Source organism: Giraffa tippelskirchi, chromosome 9, assembly GCF_054371585.1.
Source record: "Giraffa tippelskirchi isolate mGirTip1 chromosome 9, T2T-mGirTip1v1.2.pri, whole genome shotgun sequence".
Taxonomy (NCBI): Eukaryota; Metazoa; Chordata; class Mammalia; order Artiodactyla; family Giraffidae; genus Giraffa; species Giraffa tippelskirchi.
Window position 1 is genome coordinate 163,060,664 of NC_137283.1, and position 24,017 is coordinate 163,084,680.

The window sequence follows — 24,017 nt, forward strand, 5'->3', positions numbered from 1 at the left end:
AAGTTTATCATTGACATTGTATAAGGGCTCTAATTCCAGAGATCGCCTTCAGTAATTATTTTATCAGCAAGCATTCAAGGTAGAGAAAAAGTTTGTAGCATTTAACTAAAACGATGAAGAAATAAAATTGGTTCATCAAATTTAACATCTCATTAATAACTTTGATATAAACTAAAAGTATTTAAATTTGCTAAATCTCATTAATAAGATAAAAATATAAATAATCATTGAAAACCCCAAAAGCTAGAATGTAGTTTAACTGTATTTAAAAAAAAGCAGGGAAATTCATTTGAGAAGAAATATCAGTAATGATGAGGACCTGACAACTCTACACAAGTAAATATAGATTCATCAGTATGAACCGCAAGTAAATATTTGTGGGGCATATGGCACATACATTAAAATGTAGACCGGAGAAACGGATAAATCAGCAGGCATGTGCTCCAGGGAATATGTAGCAAATACTCTTAATGTAGACTATTGGCAAGGTACTGCTCTCAGTTTAGGTCTGTGAGAATTTAGCCATGTATGCAGGATTAAGATAACTTATAGCAATAAACAATGCCCTTTTCAAGAAGAGAAATCATCTGACTTGAAGCTGTTAATATGCTTAGTTAGAACATCCACTGAGGAATATCCTGCAAGGAACAGGGTGAAGAAAATGGGTTTCCCGCTGGGGAAGAGATTTCAGGTGTCCCATGAGGGTTTTAACTGGACTTTGGGAGGCTTGCAAAGTGTTCAGATAGGCCGAGCATGGCTTCCCTTTCTCGGTGTCTCTGAAGCAGTCACATCAGGTGTCCAGACACTGTTTCTTTCGTCTCAGAGAAGATACTGATAGTTGGCCGAGGGTATCAAAAGAGCACGCCCTCCAACCCAAACTTCCCTAATTTAATATTTCAAAACACGAAGACACAACTTCAGAATCACGAGTGAGGGGTTACAGGACTTGGTGATGAGTTAGCTAGGGACACGTCAGCGGGAACAGCGTCAGAGCTGCTGCAGAGTACTCCTTGAGTTAATAATCTGTCATGGGGTGGGGCCCTGAAGCTACCACATCCTGGGGCATTTTCAGATCTCAACCACTGAGCGGACAGTCAGAGAGATATTAATACATGACCTTCCCTGTAGCAAGCAAACGTGGTGTGGATCTGACATTTAATAAATATCTGTACTTGCTTCCACTGCCAGCCTAAGAGAGTTTTCCTAGGTTAAACTCCAGGGAAATGTAGCATCTTCTTGAGAATGGCATCTGAGCTACTACACACGGGAAAATTGAAACAATAATGTTAATAGTATGTTTTAATTTACTGATGTTCACAGAAAAGGCCAGAGAAAATGATAAACTACAACATTTCCCCTCCTTCTACTGCTGTCAATTCTCTCCTACGAAAACAGAAACACGTAAGGTATCTCTCTGTATAGTCTCTTACACCTTCTAGTGAGTCATTTACAGATATGCCGAATTGCAAATTAAGATGATCACATATATGTCTCTGATCCTTCACTTGTGAAGTGAACGTGGATGAGATTGAAACTCTCTGATCCCAAACATGATGGACCACACTTACCAGATCACGTGCCTGATAAAGACTGATCTTCGGCTACTGACTGCAGTGGACAGCAGTCTGTCGTGGTCAGGGCTGGCGCCTGAGCTAAACTGGTGACCAGTTAGAGCCACCACGTCCCTAGAAATGAACACTTACTTTGATACGTCCAGTAGAAAGTCATTCAGTTCAGTCTGTTTGGCAAGACCTCTGCATACCTGCCATACAAAACAGCGGCTATTAATCTTGAGGGAGTTTTGTTTATTTTAGGAATGAAACATCCAGAATATTATGTACCTTATTTATTTAAAAAGGCATAACACAATCACTACTTCAAGGTTTTTAAAAATTGTACTTGAGCATATATCCCGCCTATGTTCAGTACTGTCAGATCAAGGTAGCCCTTGCTTCTCATACCATTATCTTAGTATATATATATACACATATATTTTATTTTTTTAATTTGTTTTACATATATATATGCACAGAGACATTACTTTGCCAACAAAAGTCCATCTAATCAAAGCTATGGCTTTTCCAGTAGTCATGTATGGATGTGAGAGTTGGACTATAAAGAAAACTGAGTGTCTAAGGACTGATGCTGTTGAACTGTGGTGTTGGAGAAGACTCTTGAGAGTCCCTTGGACTGCAAGGAGATCCAACCAGTCCATCCTAAAGGAGATCAGTCCCGGGTGTTCATTGGAAGGTCTGATGCTCAAGCTGAAACTCCAATACTTTGGCCACCTGATGGGAAGAACTGACTCATTGGAAAAGACCCTGATGCTGGGAAAGACTGAAGGCAGGAGGAGAAGGGGACGTAAGAGGATGAGACGGTTGGATGGCATCACTGACTTAATGAATATGAGTTTGAGCAAGCTCTGGAAGTTGGTGATGGCCAGGGAGGCCTGGCTTGCTACAGTCCATGGGGTTACAAAGAGTCGGACACAACTGAGTGACTGAACTGATGTATATATATATATATATATATACACACACACACATTTTCTCCCTATCAGACAGTTCCTCACCAATTTGAGTTTGCTGAAATGGACTTACACAAAACAAGAAACAGTGGAAGATACAAAACAGAATTCTGTTGCTGCCATGTTCCTGAACTTAAGACTCTAGTTATCAGGGAAACTCTATGCAGTTTGTGACCTTTTAAATTAGATCACATTTTCAAGAGAATCAAGGAACTTAAATTTAAGATTATTGTTTTCATATACCACTAAGTTTAGTGGATGTTTTAATTTAGGAAATGGATCATAAAAATATCAAGGTTACTGCCAGTAGGATATCATTCCTGGGCTTTCAGTGGAAAACAAAAACCATGATAAGAAATGCAAATGATTTAACATCCTATTTAAATATATAAAAGAATTGGTTGGAAGACATTTAAGGCAGGGAGTAAGTAAATAGAAGTGATCAGATGACACATTTTAAAAATAGGAAAACATCTAATATCCACAAAGAAAGCCCTGGGTGACTCGCTAGCCCCCACTCTGCCTCCTCGTGATGCGTCCCAAGCGCCCCTCTCTCGGGAGGCCCTGTGAATGTCCCCTGGTGATGTGCCCCCAGCGCCCCTCTCTCGGGGCCCCCACTCTGTCCCCTGGCGATGTGCCCCAGCGCCCCTGTCTGGGGGGCCCCGTGACCATCCCCTGGTGATGTGCCCCAGCGCCCCTCTCTCGGGAAGCCCCGTGGCCATCCCCTGGCGATGTGCCCCAGCGCCCCTCTCTCGGGGCCCCCACTCTGCCCCCTGGCGATGTGCCCCAGCGCCCCTCTCTCGGGGCCCCCACTCTGTCCCCTGGCGATGTGCCCCAGTGCCCCTCTCCCGGGGGCCCCCACTCTGCCCCCTGGCGATGTGCCCCAGCACCCCCCTCTCTCAGGACCCCGTGACCACCCCCTGGCGATGTGCCCCAGCGCCCCGCTTTCCCGGGCACCCGTGTGGCCGCGCCCCAAGCACCCACCTGCACTTGATGAATGGCCACGGAGGCCCAGGCGAGGTTCGCCGTCGCGACCTGAGAACAGAGAGAGCGCGTGAGGGGCTCCCGCCGTGCAGAGGCCCAGCGGAGGCCGCCGGCTGAAGGGTGTGAGCGCATCGCACCTCTGAACGTTCTGGAAAACCAAGCTGTCAGATGCATACAAAATTCCCTTTTCTATTTCCCACGTCTTTACGATTGAGTGTGATGCTCTCTTGTTCCTCTTAATTTGGGATAAAAAGGAAGATCAACTGATTAAGAGCGCGGTCATCCAACGAGCTTATCATAAAATTATTATTTTTCACTTCAACAAAATCACTATTCAAAAGGCTTCTAGTGACCATTTTCTTTCCTTCTTTTTTGTTTAATTAATTATTTTAACTGGAGGATAATTACTTTACAATTTTGTGATGGTTTCTGCCAGACAGCGACAGGGGCACATGTGCACATCCCGAGCCGCCTCCCACCTCCCTACCCACTCCCCCGCCCCCCCGGGCTGTCCTAGAGCACCGGCTCTGGGTGCCCGGCGCCAGGCATAGCCCTTGCACTGGTCATTTACTTCACACATGCTAATGCATCTGTTTCAATGTTATCCTCTCACATCATCCCCCCTCGCCTCCTCCCACTGAGCCCCAAAGTCTGTTCTTTATATGTGTCTCCTGCACTGCCCAGCATGTTGGCTGGACGGTACCATCTTCCTAAATTCCACAAACATGCGTTACTATTCAGTATCTGTCTTTCTCTTTCTGGCTTACTTCACTCTGTATAACAGGCTCCGAGTTCATCCACCTCATCGGGACTGACTCAAATGAGTTGCTTGTGACCACTTTAAAATGAGGAAAAGTTTCCCAAACTTTGCTGACAAGTGCTTAAACTACTAGCTATCCTATCTCTTTTTCTGTTTGTTTGTTTTCCCGGCTCATCTAAGGAGTATTCCTGGGCGCCTGCCGGGGCCCAGCGCTGCTCTTAGGGAGCAGGTGCCCGCTCGCGTCTGCGCGCAGGGCTCAGGGCAGATGCCACCCTGAGCGCGTGACATCAGAGCATGCTCCTGGAGGAGGCGGCCGCGTGGGGACAGGAGCACTCTGAGCAGAGGGGGAACCGAGGTGCGGGACCCACAGGAGAGGAACCAGCCGTGCGCAAGGCCCCAGCGCGGCGGCGGGGAGTGAAGGGGCTGGAGCGGCGGACGGTCATCTAGGCGAGGGGACAGGGAGCCGGCCACCCAGGTGCCTGGACGAGCGCTGCGGGTGATGGAGAGGGCATGATACTCTTCGGCTCAGTGCTATGAGCTGTTCCCATTCAAGGAACAGGGAACAGACGCTGTTGTTGTGGTTTAGTTGCTAGGTCGTGTCCAACTCTTTGCGACCCTATAGAACTGTAGCCCGCCAGGCTCCTCTGTCCATGGGATTTCCCGGCCAAGAATACTGGAGTGGGCTGCCATTTCCTTCTCCAGGGGATCTCCCTGACCCAGGGATCGAACCCGCATCTCCTGCCCTGGCAGGCACATTCTTTACCCCTGAGCCACTAGGGATGTTTCCCAAATGTTTCTAACGCTAGAGCATTTATTCAGGACACATTCTAGGAAGAGGGACTCTCTAAGGGGACACAAAGTCAACCAGAATGTGAAAACCCTCCAAAGCCACACTACGGCTTAATTTGATTAGCAAGATGGTATTTTACATTTATTGTCAAAATGGATCCTTACTGCAATAAATTACTATATTTCTACATCATTATCACTGCAAAATGAAAAAAAGTTTTTAAAAATCATTAGTATTGCTATCAAAACATTTCTGAACTAGTTCCGGTTTTAAATATTCACTCACTAGATATTCATTCATTAACTGGACAGGATCAATAAGCACCTTCGATGAACTGGGCACAGCTGAGACCCCCACAGGCAGAGCTCAGGCTCACCTCCTGGTGACTCAGACAGAAGGCTTCTTTGCCCCAGTGCCGGTAGAGCTCCAGGATGCCAATCAAGTCCCCAATCGCAGTGACAATCGGCAAACAAAGAACAGACTGGATCCGCGTACCTGATTCCAGCCCAGTACCTCTTGGAAATCGTTCATCCTAAAAAAGTAGGAGGGGGAAAGATATAAATTCTTTGAAAGAAATGGAATCATTAATTTATGATTCTATCAGAAGTTCTCTAGTACTTGTAAGCCATAATCAGCAGTCCTTTTCAAAGGAAAACCAAACGCTGACGGTCACTGTAAACCTGGTTTAAGAAAACTTGAACAACATGGGCTGTGCTTCTGCTGTGCTTAGCTGCCCAGTCGCGTCTGACTCTTTGCGAGCCTTTGGACTGTAGCCCCCCTGGCTCCTCTGTCCACGGATTTCCCAGACGAGAACACGGGAGTGGATTTCCAGTTCCTCCTCCAAGGGATCTTCCCAACCCAGGGCTCGAACCCTCGTCTCCTCTGACTCCAGCACTGCAGGCGGATTCTTTTCCCCTGAGCTGTTTAAGATAACTTCAGCAACATGGGGCTTAGACGCAGATAATGCGTAACGTTTCTTTATCATTATACAGGAGAATTCAATTAATGAATGAATATACATAGCTTCATGCAATAATAAAAGTAATTACGATGGCTTTCCAGGTGGCTCAAGTGGTAAGGAATCCACCTGCTAATGCTGGAGTGACAGGAGACATGGGTTCAATCTCTGAGTCTGGGAGACCCCCTGGAGGAGGAAATGGCAACCCACTCTGGTATTCTTGCTGCGGAAATCCATGAACGGAGAAGCCTGGTGGGCTACAGTCCATGGGGTTGCAAAGAATAGGACATGACTGAGCATACCAGCAGTTCTAAGCAACACTTTTTTATTCCTCACCTTTTAGTGTTAAAATTAAGAGCTTCAGAGGTATAAAGTCACATGTGAAAATTACTCCAAATGCCATAGGAAATTATATTTATATAATTTTTTCTCTTATTTTTTAAGGTCAGAAAAACACAAAAACACAGGTTAATGAGAGTTATTATAACTGAACCGCAAAGACCCATATTGGGTCCTCAAATCAAGCAGTAATCACCCATCACCTATGATAAGAAATGAAACTGATTCTTCTACTTCACTTCCTAACTTAGCAAAACCACTCAAAGGAATACAAGAAAACTGAATGAATTAATATCAAACCATCAATTCTATTTACTCACTTTCTGCATGAATCAAAACTAGCACAGATCTAGCCTTTGTAATTTACAGATCTTTGGAAAGCTTGTATATATGTATAACACAGAATTTTAAGTGACAATTTATAGCATATCTACTTTTAACATTTACTTCTTAAAAATGAGATAGCCTTGGTGTACATCATCGTGGGGGGTTAAGGTGTCCAGCGAGCTGATCCGCTACGTTTGGACCCTGTACTAGGACGGCCAGTGCTGCTGGGACCTCCATCAGCAGTGAGATTGTCTTTTCTTTTCTGTGGTGAGAATGATGAAGATATAGTCTCTTAGGAAGTTTGACAACTATAATATTCTTATCTATATAATTATACTGTGAAATGTGTATTTTAAGCACTCTTTTTTCTTTTTGGTAACTTTTTGATAGCTTTTTTCTTTTTGATTACAGCAACTAGCAACCTGATTTGTTCAAGGTCACACAGATAATTAGTGGCAAAAATAAAATCTAGATTTTGCGACTCCAGTTCAGCACTTTTTCAGAGCAAACTCCTGACACCTACACACTTGTTTGTATGCTGGTCAGTTTCAAAGTCTGAGCTCACGCAGTGACATCTCATCACGACGCACACATATACTGGGGGAGAGTGGTCCGAGGGCTCCATCTGGTCCTGGTCTCTGTACCCCTGGCCTTGGTCAGACTACACTGAGTCTGGCCCCCTATGTGATTTGGGTGGCTAAACTGAGGGTCGTGAATCTGACTGATGCAAGCAGAGGCTTGAAAACTCACCTGCATGTGTCCACTTCTCTCTGACCCCTGCCACCACTATAACCTGCCAGGCTAGCCTTACTGGAAGGGATGGGGGCACACACAGAGAGCAAAGGCCACCTTAGCCTGGCCAGCTCCCAAGGGACGCCCAGACGACCTCAGACATGTGAGAAAGCTTGGATCAGCAGAATGGCCGGTCCAGAGACTGTGAGTGGTTGTTGCATGACACCACTAAAGTCTGGGGCAGTTCGTCACATAGCTAACTCATTCAATTCTGTCCTGCTAGGATACGAAACAGCAAACAGCAATCATTCAGTTTATGTGTATGTAAGCATACAGGCAAATGTTGAAAGAACTACTCAAACCTAGCTCTTAGGAGGTTATCAGATATATTTCTTGGAGTACAAAGAATTCATTTACATACAAATCCTTTTATTGATCGGTATCTTGCTTTTATGCTGCTATAACATGGTTTAAGTTAAAGCATCAATAGTATACGTTGTCTTTCTTAAATACTTCGGGTTACAAATGTCACAAAGGGTGAAAAGCCACTCACCCCGAGGATGTCTTCCACCAGCAACGTTTTTCTGGACTTGGCCACGTAGGCAGAGGTGGTGGTGCCCTGGGCGATGGGACCAGCGGGGATGAGCTTGGGTTTTCCTTCTTTGATTCCAGGCGGGATGAACACACAAAGGCTCTGTGAAGGTGAAGAGAACGTGTTCTAGAAACTGTCCTGCGCTTTTAGGCACCGGACACAAAGCCTCCCAGACATCACTTAACGATCACAAGAAATCTGGGGCCAAGGGAGAGGAGCCCCAAAACGAGGGCGGTGCTTTCGATGACCAAACTAAGCATCTGAGGGGGAATTCCCACGAACACAAGACACACGCGAGACGCAGGACTCGCACGGACGTCCATGTGCGGGAAAACTCGTACAGCAGCCTCCAATTTTTATCCACAGAAAATACTAAAGTGGAGACAGAAATGTAAGCCGACCTTGGGCTCTAGAAACTACCAATCAAGAAGCACCACGCTTCCTACAGACGTGGCACATGAATCGGTAACTACAAGGTCAATGTGAGGTGACTATATTTTTTCATGTTCATTAAAAATCTTTCTCAGAATGTTACTTCTTTTTTTTGAATAATCGACCGCTCCATTCCTGAAACTGGCCTGCCCATAAGATTACAGATTTAGAATACTCTTGGTAAAATTTTTGCTCTTCTCCGCACATACACACCAAAAATAAATAAGTAAATAAATAACTGGACAAGTCTGGGTGTATCTTTCCCCCTCAAAAGACAAGGCAGATGGACAATATTTGAAAGTATCTTAAATTTATTTTTTTAAACATGGTCAATTATTTTGACTAAACCCAACAACATTTTAAAATAAATTTCTACTAAACAAGAATTGCTAATCCAATCATCTGGGCAGGGGGAGCAATATTTTGACAGAACTGTACTGTGATTATCTACTCAATTTAAAAAATATTAAAGTTCTGGTAAATTCTCCCAACACTTTACTTTTTTTTTTTTGTCTTTTTAACAAGTTTTATTACAGTATAATTTTCATAAAGTAAACTGGATCAATTTTAAGTTTAGTGTTTCATGAATTTTGACAAATATATATATATACCTCTGTTCTGTATAGTTTTTTTCTTTTAATAAATTTATTTATTTTAGCTGGGGGCTAATTACTTTACAATATTGTAGTGGTTTTTGCCATACATTGACATGAATCAACCATGGGTTTACATGTGTTCCCCATCCTGAACCCCCCTCCTGAACCCCCCTCCCACCTCCCTCTTAAATTGGACTGCTGTAACTTAAGGATGATGGCCTTTTGAACTAGTAAGTATTAGGCAATCCTCTGATGTGTTGCTTTTTTGATGATGTGGTTTTCCAGCTCCATTTGGAATGTCGAAGACGCAGAAGACGCAGGCTCAATCCCCAGATCAGGAAGATGCCCTGGAGGAGGAAATGGCAACCCACTCCAGTACTCTTACCTGGGAGACCCCACGGACAGAGGAGCCTGGCGGGCTAAGTCCACAGTGTCACAAAGAGTCAGACACGACTAAGCCCACGTGAGCGCGCCTGCACACACACACACACACACACACACACACACAGAATGTCAAAGAATCCTTTCTTCCAATAAAATCTTACAAGGGATTGAGCCCTATAAACCTGAGCTACTTCAATCACTGGGAGCAGAGAGGAGGAAAACGGAGCCTTGGCTCATTCCATGTGCTTAAGTCACCATTATCTAAAGATGATAAGTTCAAAATAGTTTTATTCATTAGTATATCTACATTAGCTAGGATTGGGTTTAAGCAGTAATTTGCTATTAAGTACAATATCTGTGAAAAACAGTTTTAAATTGCTTCTTTTAAAAAGTATTAAGCTTAAAATATTTAAATACAAGTTACACACTTTAAAAAAATTTTTTAAATTTAACTACATATGCGATGATAACTGACAATTGGACCATAGGCACTTTTAAAGTGGCTAGAAGTCAGTCACTGTTTTTATAATAGTTACTGTAATCTATTATGCACCAACACACATGTGACATAAACAAATAAGAATTTCATTAGGTTTAGTATCTATCTTGCAAAATATCATTCAATGCGTTACGCTTTCTTAAGATTGACAGAAGAGTAGCAAAATAATCCAAGAACAGAAAGAGAGATGACTGCAATAAAAATGTAAAAAATACAGTATATGTAGGCTGAATAAAAGTCGGAATTGACAATGATTTTTTCAGACTATGAGAAGGTTAATTATAAGGATGCTGAGTCATGTTTCTCTTCTCAAAGTCAGAACTGCAGGAAATGAACTTAAATTGACCCGAGTCATTTAGATAACTTTTAAAGAACTTCCCGTGACCCCAGCAGAAAATAAATGCTAAAGCAAGCTCCCAACAGAAGCGCTGGGTATTTTGTAATGGTTGCTGACTGTATGTGTTGTTGTTTGAAGATATACAACAGACACTTTTTTTGGTTGACTTTTCTATAAGACCATTAAGGCTGAATTTAGTAATATCTTCAAGTTACTGCTCTGGAGAAGGAAATGGCAACCCAGTCCAGTATGCTTGCCTGGAAAATCCCATGGACGGAGGAACCTGGTAGGCTACAGTCCATGGGGTCGCAAAGAGTCGGACACGACTGAATGACTTCACTTCAGTTTCAAGTTACATTTAGCTTCATGACGAACGAGCTTATATGGTCCTGTATTATTAGATCATTTATTTAATATAAACATTGATTGCCTCTATGCAGACTTTCTAGATGATGAACGAAAAATAGACAAGCAAATAATGCGCCGTGGGTATGTGGGAAGCTACACCACATACTAGACTTGCTGAAAATAAATGATTTAGAAACCCTTCAATTACCTGACTGAATGTGGAAAACTTCTCATGGAAAATAATTATCAAAAATTAAATTATTCTTTACAGTGGGGACTTTGCACTTGTTTTACTAATTTGATTATGATTTTTGCTCACGTTTATCAAACAGAAATGCTTACAAATGAGAACTAAGGGCAAGTGCTAACAAACAAGTAAGTTGTCGTGAAGGCCGAAAGCTCTTATCACATGTAGGGAAAGTTAGGGCTGACCGGGTCAGACACCTGTTTTGATGGTTTCACAGCTTCAGTGTCTCTCCTCTGTACTAGAAGTTTCCCACTCTTTTTGGGTGGCATTTTTTTTTTAACTCCATACGGTTCCCCTGTGCAACAGCTCCCTTCCTGGCATCATTCCTGATTAAATCATCCTTCTCGGATTCATTTGGAGTGTGTTTTCAGTAACGGCATGTTGTACGTGATCTCTGAGGTTGATTGCGCTAGTGGGCAGTTATTACTGCAAACAGAAAATGTCAATAACAAACCTCCAAGTTAGAAGCTGCATATTACAGGTATTCAGGAATAGAGAAAAGTTTGTTAAATCTATCTTAACTCACTCCACAGAAATAATCAAAAAGATAGTTACGGATTGAATAGTCTTCTTTTTCCCACTGGCTGAACCGACACTTTCATCGCATATGTCCTCAGGTTCACGTGGGTCTGTCTCTGAACTCTCAATTCTGTACCACTTGATTTATTTTTCTACCACACTGTTTTAATTACTGTAATTTATAGTACATTCTGTGATCTGGTAAGCCAAGTCTTGCTTTGGTTCTTCATGTTTCAAAATAATCATAATTTATAAGACACATTTTGCATTTTTCATCAATGAGGGTCCTGCACTAACGCATTAACAACTGATGGATGGAAAAAAGTTTTTATAAAGAAACGGAAAAATGAAGCATGGACTTTATTTTTCAAAATCAATCATTATGAGATTTTTAAAGATGTATTTTTTAAAAACTTTAATACACTACTTAAAGTTTACTTTCAATTTAAAGTTATTACAAAATGTTGGCTATATTTGCCATATTGTAATAAAACACATCCTTGGAAGCCTATGTTACATCCCAAGGCTTGTACCTCCCACGCCCCCATGTCAGTTCTTATGAATTTTGACATAAGAATTTGACTGGAATGTTCAAATTAATAAGATGAAAAAAGATTATACTCATTATTTACTTTCACAGGAAGATAAATGAAAACTTTCATCAAATATCACTGCGTAACATATTAAATATATTAAGGCGATTATACACACATTTATGGGCTTCCCTGGTAGCTCAGAGGTTAAAGCATCTGCCTGAAATGTGGGAGACCTGGGTTTGATCCCTGGGTCAGGAAGATCCCCTGGAGAAGGAAATGGCAACCCACTTCAGTACTCTTGCCTGGAGAATCCCATGGACAGAGGAGCCTGGCGGGCTACAGTCCAGGGGTCGCAAAGAGTCAGACACGACTCAGCGACTTCACTTTCCTTCCTTTCCTTTACACACATTTATAATCTATAACATCCAGTGTTGAGATGAGTCTCTAAATTAATTTCTGCTCTAATGTTGTATAAATCTATGAAAACTTTTATTAGCACAAATGTTTTAGAGGCTAGAGATGAAAACTGAGAACAAAGAAAAGGTTCACAGCTTCAAGTCTCAGCCGACCCGACCCTTTCGAGAAGAGTTCCATGCATCAGGGCGTGCCCCTGACCCCTGACCCCTGGTCGCTGCGCCTGACGGCTCTGCAGGCGACCAGACAAGGCCCTTCCCCTCCTAACACCAGCAAGGAGGCTGGCCACAGGGCTGGAAATCAGTCCAGGCGCCATGCGGTGGCAGGGAATAAATTAGCTTTTTCAGTATTTCAAAGAAACTCATGATGAACTATCCAATATTTTTGTGGTAACAGTACATTTTAAAAAATAGTTCTAAAGTTAAACCATTTAAGCTAAAGGAGATTGGTAACGGTAGTCATAATGACTAAGCTGACTCAATGAAGAAATAAAAAAGCATTCAAGTTATTTTAAAAAGTCAACTTTTTAGAAATAGGTTCAGTGGAAAAAGAACCATAGACTAGACTACTGCACATTATTTCTTAAAAAAAAAAAAAGATTTTTTGATGAGTCGGCAAACTGATTCAACAGCATCAACTAAAGAGATGTCTACTTTACGTGGTAAACATCTGCTCTCATCTTTCTTCCCATTCACAATTCAAAGTTCAATTTATTCATGAAACTTCACTTTTATGTTAAGGCTTCAACTCACAACCAGTTAAAGTTTGGAAACACTTTTTAAGAAGAAAGCAAATGACTGAGGCTCACCATTACGTTATTTTTCTTGGAGACACTAGATGGCACTGGAGAGTAACTGAATTCCAACTCGCCCCAAGTTCCTGGACCGGGAGCCGGATCCCCAACTCCGTTTGCATAATTCTTACTGAAGTTCACTGGGCACTGACAAAGGCACACTGCTACTCTAAACTAACGCATAAAAAGCTATCTATGAACTTACTTTATGAATTATAAAGTTTGACGAATAATTAGAGATCACAAATTTTTCAGCTTTCACAAACTGCTCTTATAGGTAATATTAAAAAAAAAAACAACCTATGTTAGAACATTATAAAGTATGTTACATAGTAACCGAAGTATGTGACTAGGTATTAAGCAAAAATTCTTAATCATGGAAAAATCAGTTTTGCCCAACAAGTATTTCAAGAGTGCCCTATATACGTTACGTGCCGGACACCGATATTGGTCAGAACACAAAAAGCTTCCTTTTCTAGATTTCTCACAGACTGCTTCCTCCTTCCTTTTCCTTCTTGTCTACTAAGGGAGAGGTTGCCTAAGCTCTGTTCAAACAGAGCTCACCATGCAAGCTCATTTCAACGTTACCAACCCCAGGCCCCACCAGCCAATCAAAGGTGGGGGCCCGGAGCACCCTGGTTCCTCTCTGCTCACATGTCATCATGCAGTATAACCAACTGTGGATTTCTTCATTTCTCCTACTGACTGTACGTTCTTTGAGGACAGGAATGATCTCTATTTATTTGTAGGCTCAGTAAATTCAACACAGCTTTTGGTACATGGCTGGCGTCTAAAATGGCTTGTTAAATGACATACACGACGGAACGCTTACCCAATGGAGGTCAAACTAAGATTTAGAAGGTTTGAGAATCTTGTCAAAATCCCAAAGCAGTGAGTTGGAACTCACACAATCCAACTCCAGAATCAAAACTCTTTGGACAACCGAACAACTAACTGGGGAGCTTTCCTTCTCTCCCCAAGCTCTGGAGCAGTATGGACAGACATTCCTGCTTCTGAAGGGCTGTCTCCAGTTGAGCGCGAGCTCAGAGGACAGGAACCGACTCTGGTGCATCATCCACCGTGTCCCAGAGCTAACGACGGCCTGGACAACGCCGGGGCTCGAAAACCACCGTCAGTGTCCTGCTAACGACGGCCTGGACAACGCCGGGGCTCGAAAACCCTGTCAGTGTCCTGCTAACGACGGCCTGGACAACGCCGGGGCTCAAAAACCACTGTCAGTGTCCTGCTAACGACGGCCTGGACAACGCCGGGGCTCGAAAACCACTGTCAGTGTCCTACTGGCTTAAAAAAAATCCCAAACATCATTTCAACACTGTATTCAATTTCTTCCGCTTATTGGCCTATTAGTTTTCTATCATCATTTGGGTCAAACGGAACAATTTATATTTTCCTCAAAAATTGTCCATTTTACCTACATTTTCACATTTGTAAGTATGCTGTCATAATTTGCTATTTTCCACTCTATTGTTTTATTGTCTTTTAAATTAGCTTCAAAATGAGTTCAATCATCACACTTAATGTTTTATTTTTAGTGCTTTAATACCATTTAAGTTGTTTTCTAACATCTCCTAAACCTTCTGTGTTTTAATTTTTTTTCTCTCTGGTAATATGAATGTTGGTTTTAAATTCTACCAGTATAACTTTTGATGTATTTAAATATTATTTAAGCTATATTTTTCAATGCATCAATTTCAGAAATTAAATTATTTCTACTGATTCTCATTGGTGAAAAAAGAAATTAATACTTTTATAAGAATGATTTAGTCCATGCCATGTCTGTCTTAATGCTTGTATTAATATTTATTGATATCAAGACTAAAATTTTTATTGATCTATTTGGGTTGCATTATTTAATTTTGTCACTAAAGTATATACATTTTGTTTTGAAAGTGAGTCACTAAGAAATACTTTCTAACTATGATTCAAAATCCAGACACAATTTTTAAAAACAATGATAAATATCTATAATATGTTGTCTTTCATGTACAAAGGAAGAAATATAAGAAAATACACATGTATCTCCTCATCAGTGCAAAAACAATGTTTTACTTTATTTCATATGGTTAGCTTACATTTTAGAAGTATGTCAACATCTGTTGCAAGCAATATGGCAGATTAGATAATTTGACACTCCTGAAAGAAACAATTGTAAAATTATTTGAAGCCTAGATAAAGAATATTTCACAAATATTTTATAAGGCATTGCTGGGCTGAGAAGATTGGAAGGATCCAAAGAAATCTAAAAGGAAGTAACCAAAGGGACTCTGGGAGGTGAGCAAATTCCAATATATTTTTTTTTCTTGAGAGCATCAGATAAACCCTAGATACAGAGTTGACCCTTGAAGAACAGGGGTTTGATCTGTGTGGATCTACTTACATGCAGATCTCTTTCAATAAATACCACAGTAGCCCTGTACATCCACAACTGATTGAATGTGCAGATGTGGACTTGTGGATTCTGAGGGCTGGCAGTAAAGTGACACGTAGATTTGTTCGAGGGTCAACTGTATTGACCTCAGCAGAGTCGCATGGCTGACAGGAGACCAGAGGTAAAGCCTGAGACCTCATTCCTGGGAAGTCTGATAGGAGACCCCCACGCGGGTCGGGACCAGCCAAGTGCTAGGGGCTCATCTCAGTCTGAAGGGTGAAGACACTCACAGCTGCAAGGGGGTGAAGGAAACCAGAGTATCTTGAATTTATTGCTGCAGAGAAAATAAAAATCTCATCTGAGAAGTAATAACTGTGCATTGTGTGGATGTGAGGCTTGAATCCATACCACTCAGTGGTTGGGAAGAAAATCTCAACTATATGAGTTAATCAAAATAGATTTCAATTGGTGGTTCCTTTGGTGAATGGCAAAAACAAGTATATATCTGATCTCTAAAAACAGAACAGGAAAGGAACAACCTCAAGAATATCCACTGAAAGGGGCCAAAGGAATAATATGACTTACAGGAGTAGAACATAGTCATTATCCCCTAAAATTACCCTCCCAGGGAGAAAGGTCTCTGCCTTTGTGAGGCTTATATGCTGGAGAGAAAACTGGATAAGCAAATAATCAAACAACGCACATAAACATATAATTACAGGTTCAGCTCAGTTCCATGAAGGAGAAGGATCTGACATTAAGAAAGTGTAACAGAGAGGAAGCTAACTTAGGAAGGTCGGGAAAGGCTACAGTTTTGCTCTGTATCCTGCTATTCCTAGGGCTACCTAACAAACAGGATACATTTGGTCCCTGACACGTGGGGAAGAAAGGAGCAAAGATCATCAGCCTGGAGAGAACCACATAGAGTAAATCAGTTGACCTTAGGGGTTTAGAATGAGGTGCCAACTAAAGCCTGAGAAGACATTACCGATCCCTCAATTAAGTTACAAAGTGAATGTTAAGTAAAAGTGAAAGGATTCGATACGTGCAGAATTATATTTTAGGGGCTTCCCTGGTGGCTCAGTCAGCAATGCAGATCGCTTCCAGCACAGGAGACCCGGGTTCCATCCCTGGGTCTTGAAGATCCCCTAGAGAAAGAAATGGCAAACCACTCCAGTACTTTTGCCTGGAGAATCCCGTGGAAAGAGGAGCCTGGTGGGCTACAGTCCACGGGGTTGCAAAGAGTTGGACACAGCTTAGCAACTAAACCAAAACAGAATTACATTTGGGATATTTGAGCTACAAAAGCTTTTTCTTAATCATAATGTGGCAGAAGTCTGCACCAACAGAGTAGAGAAGTGCAGTCAAGTGATCACGAGCAGGCGGTCTGGGAGCCTAGACCCCAGCTCCGAGCCAGGCCCTGTCAGGGGCTCCTGCACAGCGGACCAGGCTCCCAGTCCTCTGCCCTTTCCGCCTCTGCACACAAGCTCTCCCCACCTTCCCGTTCTCCACACAGAGCAGAAGAGGGCCAGCCCACGGGGCAGCCTCGCTCGGCCTAGGGTTCATATCATTTCTTTCCAGGTAGAACAGCTAGCACGCTGAGTCCAAAATCCAGGAGTCAGCAGGGTGTCTACTGCTCCCAGTTTGGGTCACAAACAGCTGTGACTGAAGGTCAAGGGTCACGATGCAAACACAGCTGCTTGTGGACCATCCCTGCGGATTGTGTGGAGACGTCAGGGAAGGAGTGATAAGACGTGGACTGCTGTAGTTAGTTACACGATAATATGCCTATCAGAAATCTGAGATGTGGACCACTGTAGTTACACAATAATATGCATACCAGAAATCATGAAAATTATTATCAATTTTTACATCTACATTTACAACTGCATTTACAATTACAGCTACATTTACATCTACATTTACAACCTAGATGTCCATTGACGGATGGATAACAAACTGGGGTACATATATGTAATAGAATACTACTCAGCCATAAAAAGGAACACATTTGAATCTGTTCTAATGAGGTGGGCGAAACTAGAGCCTATTATACAGAGTGAAGTAAATCAGAAAGAGAAATAGAAATATTGTATACTGACACATGTATATGGAATCTGCGAGATGGCACTGATAGATTTATTTTCAGGACAGCAGTGGAGAAACAGACATAGAGAACAGACCTATGGACAAGGTGGGAGGAGAGCTGGGAGAAGGGGAGATGTATGGAGAGAGTAACATAGAGATTGACACTATCGTGTGTAAAATAGATAGCCAGTGGGAATTTGCTGTATGACTCAGGGAACTCAAATAGGGGCTCTGCGACAGGCTGAAGGGTGGGGTGGGGAGAGAGATGGGAGGGAGGTCCCGGACGGAGGGGTCATGGGTGTACCTGTGGCTGATTCTTGTTGATATATGACAGAAAACCACAAAATTTTGTAAAACAATTATCCTTCAATTAAAAATTTTAAAAAATATATTTTAAATTATATACTATTTTTTTAAAGGAAATCTTGGTTTTTAAATAAAAATTTCAAATTTTAGAAAAAAATTTTTAGAATGACTAGGACAGAAATCTATTTGTTATTTCAGTAGCTTCATCATTTTAACATACTACCAGTATGTAAAATAGAAAGCATTTACAAGTAGGAGTAATATCTGAATAATTCTATTTAATAAACCCTCTTTATGACTGCTTATGTGAAAGAAAATAAGAGAGAATACAGGTGAATACATAAATGAATAAGGAGTGGTCCTTATCTTAAAGAGCTTTTAATCTTGTAACACAGATCCTCACAACCCAAGGGGAGCAAGGGCTGTGCAGAGGAAGAGGTCAGTTATGAGTAGGGTCATTCAGCCCATAAGGACTTTTTGTGCAATGACTTTCATGGTTTGGACTACTCTACTACTCATGAATATGCTAAAAATATCAGAATACTGTGTCTCTATTCCTATTAACATTTTATATAATATAAATAGCATACGTTTTGCTTACTCACAAAACAAGTATCACATTGCAAAAATACATACCAAATCTCAAATAACAATGCCTAACACACAAGAAATACAGAGTAAAAGTTTGCAAAATAATGTTATAACTGAGTTTTATTCACTTAACCTATGAATATAAGTGTTGCTGGTTCAGAGCGTTTTTCTAAAATGTTACATTTGTGTTAACACTATAACAGAAAATCAAATGTCAGTAACTGAATGTCCTGAAAGACTTTTGAAAGGGCCTGAGACAGCTGCCCTTGACAGCAGACGGGGCCTTAAGTGAGTCAGTCCAGAAACACGGGGTCCAGCCTGTTCCGTCGACGGGCGGACCAGGCGCCCCTGAGCAGCCCCCCCCCCGCAGCAGCCTGCGTCGCCACCCCGTGGCTCAGGGATCTACAGGCAGCGATTCCGCCCCAGCACGTCTCAGAGCTTTACAAAGTCTACAGAACTCGCATAAAACTTCTGCTCTCATTTGCTTCCAGTGTGGACTGCGTGTCGAAAAGGACACCGCCTGCCCCCGGCACCCCAGCCCACAGGGATGAAATAACTTCCGTACAGGACGGTGAGTCTAGAAACGCCGTTCATGAGACAGCACACCACAAACCAAACCAAAACAATAAAACATGTTAAGATGTTAGTGACTAAACGTCACCATGTTGGTAAAATACTCAACTGGTAATCACCACGTACAGAAACAAAATAGAAAAGGATGGTTAAAGTACTTACTTATGATACATTTTGTTGTTTGTAACGTAAGTGTTTTTTTAAAAGCTTATAACATTCTCTTATCTAGAGCACCTAAATCTAAATTTAGATACTTACGTTATTGCACTCTCCAAGGAAATACAGTGCAAATCCATCAGCTTTTGTGGCTGCCAAAGTAATAAAAAAGGAAGAAACCAATCTCAATGGAAGAATATAACATGCATGAATTCTCTAAGGTGAGACTTCAAATATGAGTTTTTCGAATGGATTTGTTAGCATAATTAATTTTCATACAGTAAACTGAACTAAATCACTTATGGCTTTACTGAATTACATACTTAGAATATTTTCATTTCTTTTCATTAGCTATTTCTGTTAAGATGTGACATTCTCAAAGGCACACAGCAATGTACTATGTAATAATATATTGGTCAAAGTTTAAATATCAGAATTATTAGAAAATATTTTTAAAATTTGAGACATATTTAAATTTAAAGCATTTAAAAATGGACAAATGGCATTTATAATACTGAATAACCAGTATAATATAAGCATCAACCAAAACGAATGATGTATATGCCTACATGTCATCAGTGAAGAGAACATAATTTAATTTACTTTGGTATAATCTTTCTACTAGGAGGAACACAAAACATTCCTTACCAATTTTGATGATGCTACTCAACTCATAGAGGAGTAGCTGGTTGTCTCCTCCTGTATCCAACCGTTGTTCTATATAGCTGTTTAGTTCATACACAACTCCTTGCATATTTGTATCTTGATACTTTGAATAAAAAAAAGAGGCGTAATTAAATATAAAAAAATAAGAATTCCTGAGTTTGTCACATATACAATTAATATACATGGTTTTATAATATAAGTTAGCTGTTCATGATGTTTTTATAGAGCATGATTTAATTATTGTGATGGACCATAAAAATAGATTGAAAGTTAAAATTGCTACAACTTAGGATATCTATAGACTCCATGAATGAATATTTATATTAAAATATAGAATGTTACAAGTTTGTTTCTGAAATTTTAAATACAATGTGATCAAGCAAGCTGGATCAGGAAAGGCAGTTGGGAAATCTGTTAACTGACTGAAACATCCTAAGATCACTGCACTGGGTGAAACGACGCTTGTTTATCACTCGCTTCTCACATGGGTCCATGGAGTGACCGCTGGACCCAAGTGAGTCTGATCTCAACTCTGCCACTAGAACAGGAGTGGGAGGCTCTCACTGGACCCGTGGTGCTGGCCGCACCGAGGGGCCAGGCAGGAGCCGGTGGACAAAGGTCTGGGAAGACGGTGGAGGCTAGGCCCAACGCTGTGTCTTCTTCAAAGGACGGAAAATCCGTCTCCTGGTGAGCTTCCCTGCCCCCGAGCGAGCGCCTTCCCAAGCCTCCTCTCCAAACCACAGACATGGTGAACTTTAAAAATAAAATTCTCTCACTCTGAGGCTCAAAAGACTCCTGGGGCTTCCCAGCGCACTTAGACTAAAGGCTTCTCCCAGGGTGGTCTCTGAACTCTGCAAAACGTGATCATCTGCTTCGGAAACCATCTCAAGCCATCTCTCTCTCTCACTCACTCCACCGCTCAGCCACCTTTCACTCCGAGAGCCCTGCAGGTCGTTGTTACTGCTGAGCCCCGCACTCATCCATCTGCGGGATGAATACACAGGAGAATGGATGAGTCGATCAGTCAGTCGTTCCACAAACACGCGCTGCCAGTGCTGACGATCCACTACCATTCACAGGCACTCTTCCTGACCCGAGAAATGCTAGAGTCTGGAAAAAATGAAATTCCGGTCCTCAACGAACTTACTTTCTAGCTGGAAGAGAGCAAGTAAGCAAGCGACACAGTGTGATGGAAGCTGATGGGCACGACGCAGACAGGAGAGCCGGGAAGGCTGACGGTAAATGGCTTTGGAGGAAAGGACGGCTCTTTAAACGGGATGGTCAGGGACGGAAGGATCCGGGGACAAGAGAGACACGGACAGGCTCCATTGAAGCCTAGCATCCTGAAGGGCGGGTCTGCCTAGCACCCCCGGCCGCCTTGTAGGAGGATGCTGGTCCACCACCTCTCTCTGCTATTGACCTCTTTATTAACAGACTCAAGTACAGGCAGACCTCAGAAAATGAAGTATCAAGGATAAACTGTCAAGAGATGAGATGGATGAGATTCAGCTAACCTACAGAAACCTGGGCTTCCTTGGTGGCTCAGGGGGTTCGATCCCTGGGTTGGGAAGATCCCCTGGAGAAGGAAATGGCAACTCAGTCCAGTATTCTTGCCTGAAGAATCCCATGGACGGAGGAGCCTGGTAGGCTACAGCCCATGGGGTCGCAAGGAGTCGGACACAACTGAGCGACTTCACACACACATAGAAAGCTGGGAAACAAATGAGGATGGACCTCACGGGGCTGGGGTCAGGCAGAATGAAGGTAATGTTGGATCAGGCAGATGAAATAGGAGTGCATTAAACAGAGGTACTGGGCTCAGTGGGCTTATGCTTGGGACGGCTGAAATCTGCAACACCCCCCTAACCCCGCCAAATGGCTGACATTAAATGCAGCTGAAAATCAGAACTTCCCTGGTATATATTCTAATCTTGGCGAGACTGGAAGGCTAGCGTGGATTCTTCCTATCAGACCCAGTGACCCACCCCTTAGCTATATCCGATGGACACTCCCTTCCTCAAGGCCATGACAAGTATATTCCCCAGGCTGCATGGGCCTGTGTGCAGAGCTTGGGGGTGTGGGCCACGGGTGAGTCTGGGAACCACTGCCGTTCAACGGGTTTTCCTGATTCACTGAGCATATGGGATCCTGGCCACGCAGGGAACAGAAGGCCATGCATCCTAACCAGAGTCAAGGCGGCTGCTGTTAACATGGTGGACAGAACCGAAGCTGCGATCAGAATGACCAGGCCAGCGGTCAACCCACATCAAGCACCTGGCCACAGTGTCCCTGCAACTGAAACAGACGGGGCGACTGACTGCTTCAAGGTGGGTTTTTAGTCACTCGGTAGAGGAGTCCCTGTAAAAATGATAGCAGACTGACCCTTCCCTGACGATGTAATTCTGAGAACAGGCCCTTCAATGTGACTGGAATGCAGAGCTGAGATCAGGGACCAGCTGCTCTCTATCTCTTTGGGACAGGAAATGGGTTGTCACACACAAGCGAGAACAAGGAGACGCTTGGGGTTATGGACACTTTATCACGAGGTTTCCTTTCAAGTCTCCGAGCTTTCATTTTTCTCATTTGTGTAATAAGAAGGTTGAAATAGACTGTATTTAAGATATCTTTCAACAGTAACCTTCTGTGGCAATCTATGACCTCAAATTTTGTTGTTGTTTATATTAAACTTCAAATTCTAATCTTGAAAGTAATAGATGGGTTACTTTTAGTAGACCCTGTTTCCTTTGATAAGCAATAATTGCATAAATACTATAAAAGCAAAATATTTAACTATGATTACTAATTATGCTAACATAATATTACCTCTCAAATATTAAAGGTTCAGATGGTAAAGAATCTGCCTGCAATGCAGGAGACCTGGGTTCAATCCCTAGTTTGGGAAGATCGCCTGGAGAAGGGAATGGCAACCCACTCCAGTATTCTTGCCTGGAGAATCCCATGGCCAGAGGAGCCTGGTGGGCTACAGCCCATGGGGTTGCAAAGAGTTGGACACGACTGAACGACTAATACACATACCTTCACAGTTAGTGGATCATTCAAATCACAATATACTGAAAATTTTAAATTACATATAAATATGAATAATAAGAATAACAATTATTTGGCCTCAGCCTTATGGCCATTTTGCTGCTCCTGAGTCCTGTTATGAGAGGAAAGGCAGAGGAAACAAGTGGGATGAAAGTCAGCTAAGGCACTTCTCTTACGGAAACAACATGATGAAGAACGTTCACCCAGGGATCAAATCAATTCAGTTGAATAAACTTTCAGTTCTATGTCTTGACTGATAGGAAATTACAACAGTATATTAGTGAAGTTGTTAAGAACTATGTATTTGCACAGCATTTCGACTTCACAAAGTCCTTTCACCCCTGCCTTTATTAAAAGAACCCATGCACCGAGGATCACAGATATTTCTCAATCAAGATGAGTTAGAACTCGAAGGTACAATGAGTTGGGCGGTGGAAACCTGAGAATCAAACTGGACACAGTCACCCTCATTTTCTCTTCCACGTTGGTTTTCAAGCAGTACTTGCTTTTCATTAGAGAAACCACACACACACACATACACAAAGGATTTGCAGAGATATGACTCCACTGACAGGACTGGAGTGATCTAACATTAAAACTGGGAACTATGTCCGGCAAGCACTGAAACTGTGAACTCCATCAAGCTCTGACAGATGGTGTTGCTTCCCATGAAACTGCACCATGTCCTAAATCGTCCCTGTGAGTTTGCTGTGGTGCCTGAGGGCATGTGGAACACAACTTGGGGACCAGAGAATAGCCACTCTGTCATCCAGAGAGAAATAACTTCCTATGTGACACAATGATACTGGAGAAGACTCTTGAGAGTCTCCTGGACGGCAAGGAGATCAGACCCATCAATCCTGAAGGAAATCAACCCTGAATATTCACTGAAGGACCGATGCTGAAGCTGAAGCTCCAATACTTTAGCCACCTGATGCGAAGAGCCGACTCATTGGAAGACCCTGATGCTGGGGAAGATTGAGGGCAGGAGGAGAAGGGGGGGACAGAGGATGAGAGGGCTGGATGGCAGCACCGACTCAATGGACATCAGTTTGAGCAAGCCCGGGGAGTTGGTGAAGGACAGGG

At 42.4% G+C, this 24,017-nt stretch overlaps 1 protein-coding gene across 32 annotated transcripts in view; it reads right to left on the reverse strand.

The window, feature by feature from the left end:
- PDE10A (phosphodiesterase 10A) overlaps nt 1-24,017 on the reverse strand; it is a 344,897-nt gene that overhangs the window by 58,169 nt on the left and 262,711 nt on the right. For all 32 annotated transcript variants that reach the window (XM_081529694.1, XM_081529715.1, XM_081529708.1 and 29 more), the window contains 6 exons: nt 19,866-19,986; nt 19,320-19,369; nt 7,971-8,111; nt 5,438-5,593; nt 3,512-3,562; nt 1,704-1,762 (listed from right to left, as the gene is read on the reverse strand). In XM_081529694.1, coding sequence (XP_081385820.1) covers nt 1,704-1,762; nt 3,512-3,562; nt 5,438-5,593; nt 7,971-8,111; nt 19,320-19,369; nt 19,866-19,986 — 578 coding nt within the window. The remainder of the gene's footprint in view (nt 1-1,703; nt 1,763-3,511; nt 3,563-5,437; nt 5,594-7,970; nt 8,112-19,319; nt 19,370-19,865; nt 19,987-24,017) is intronic.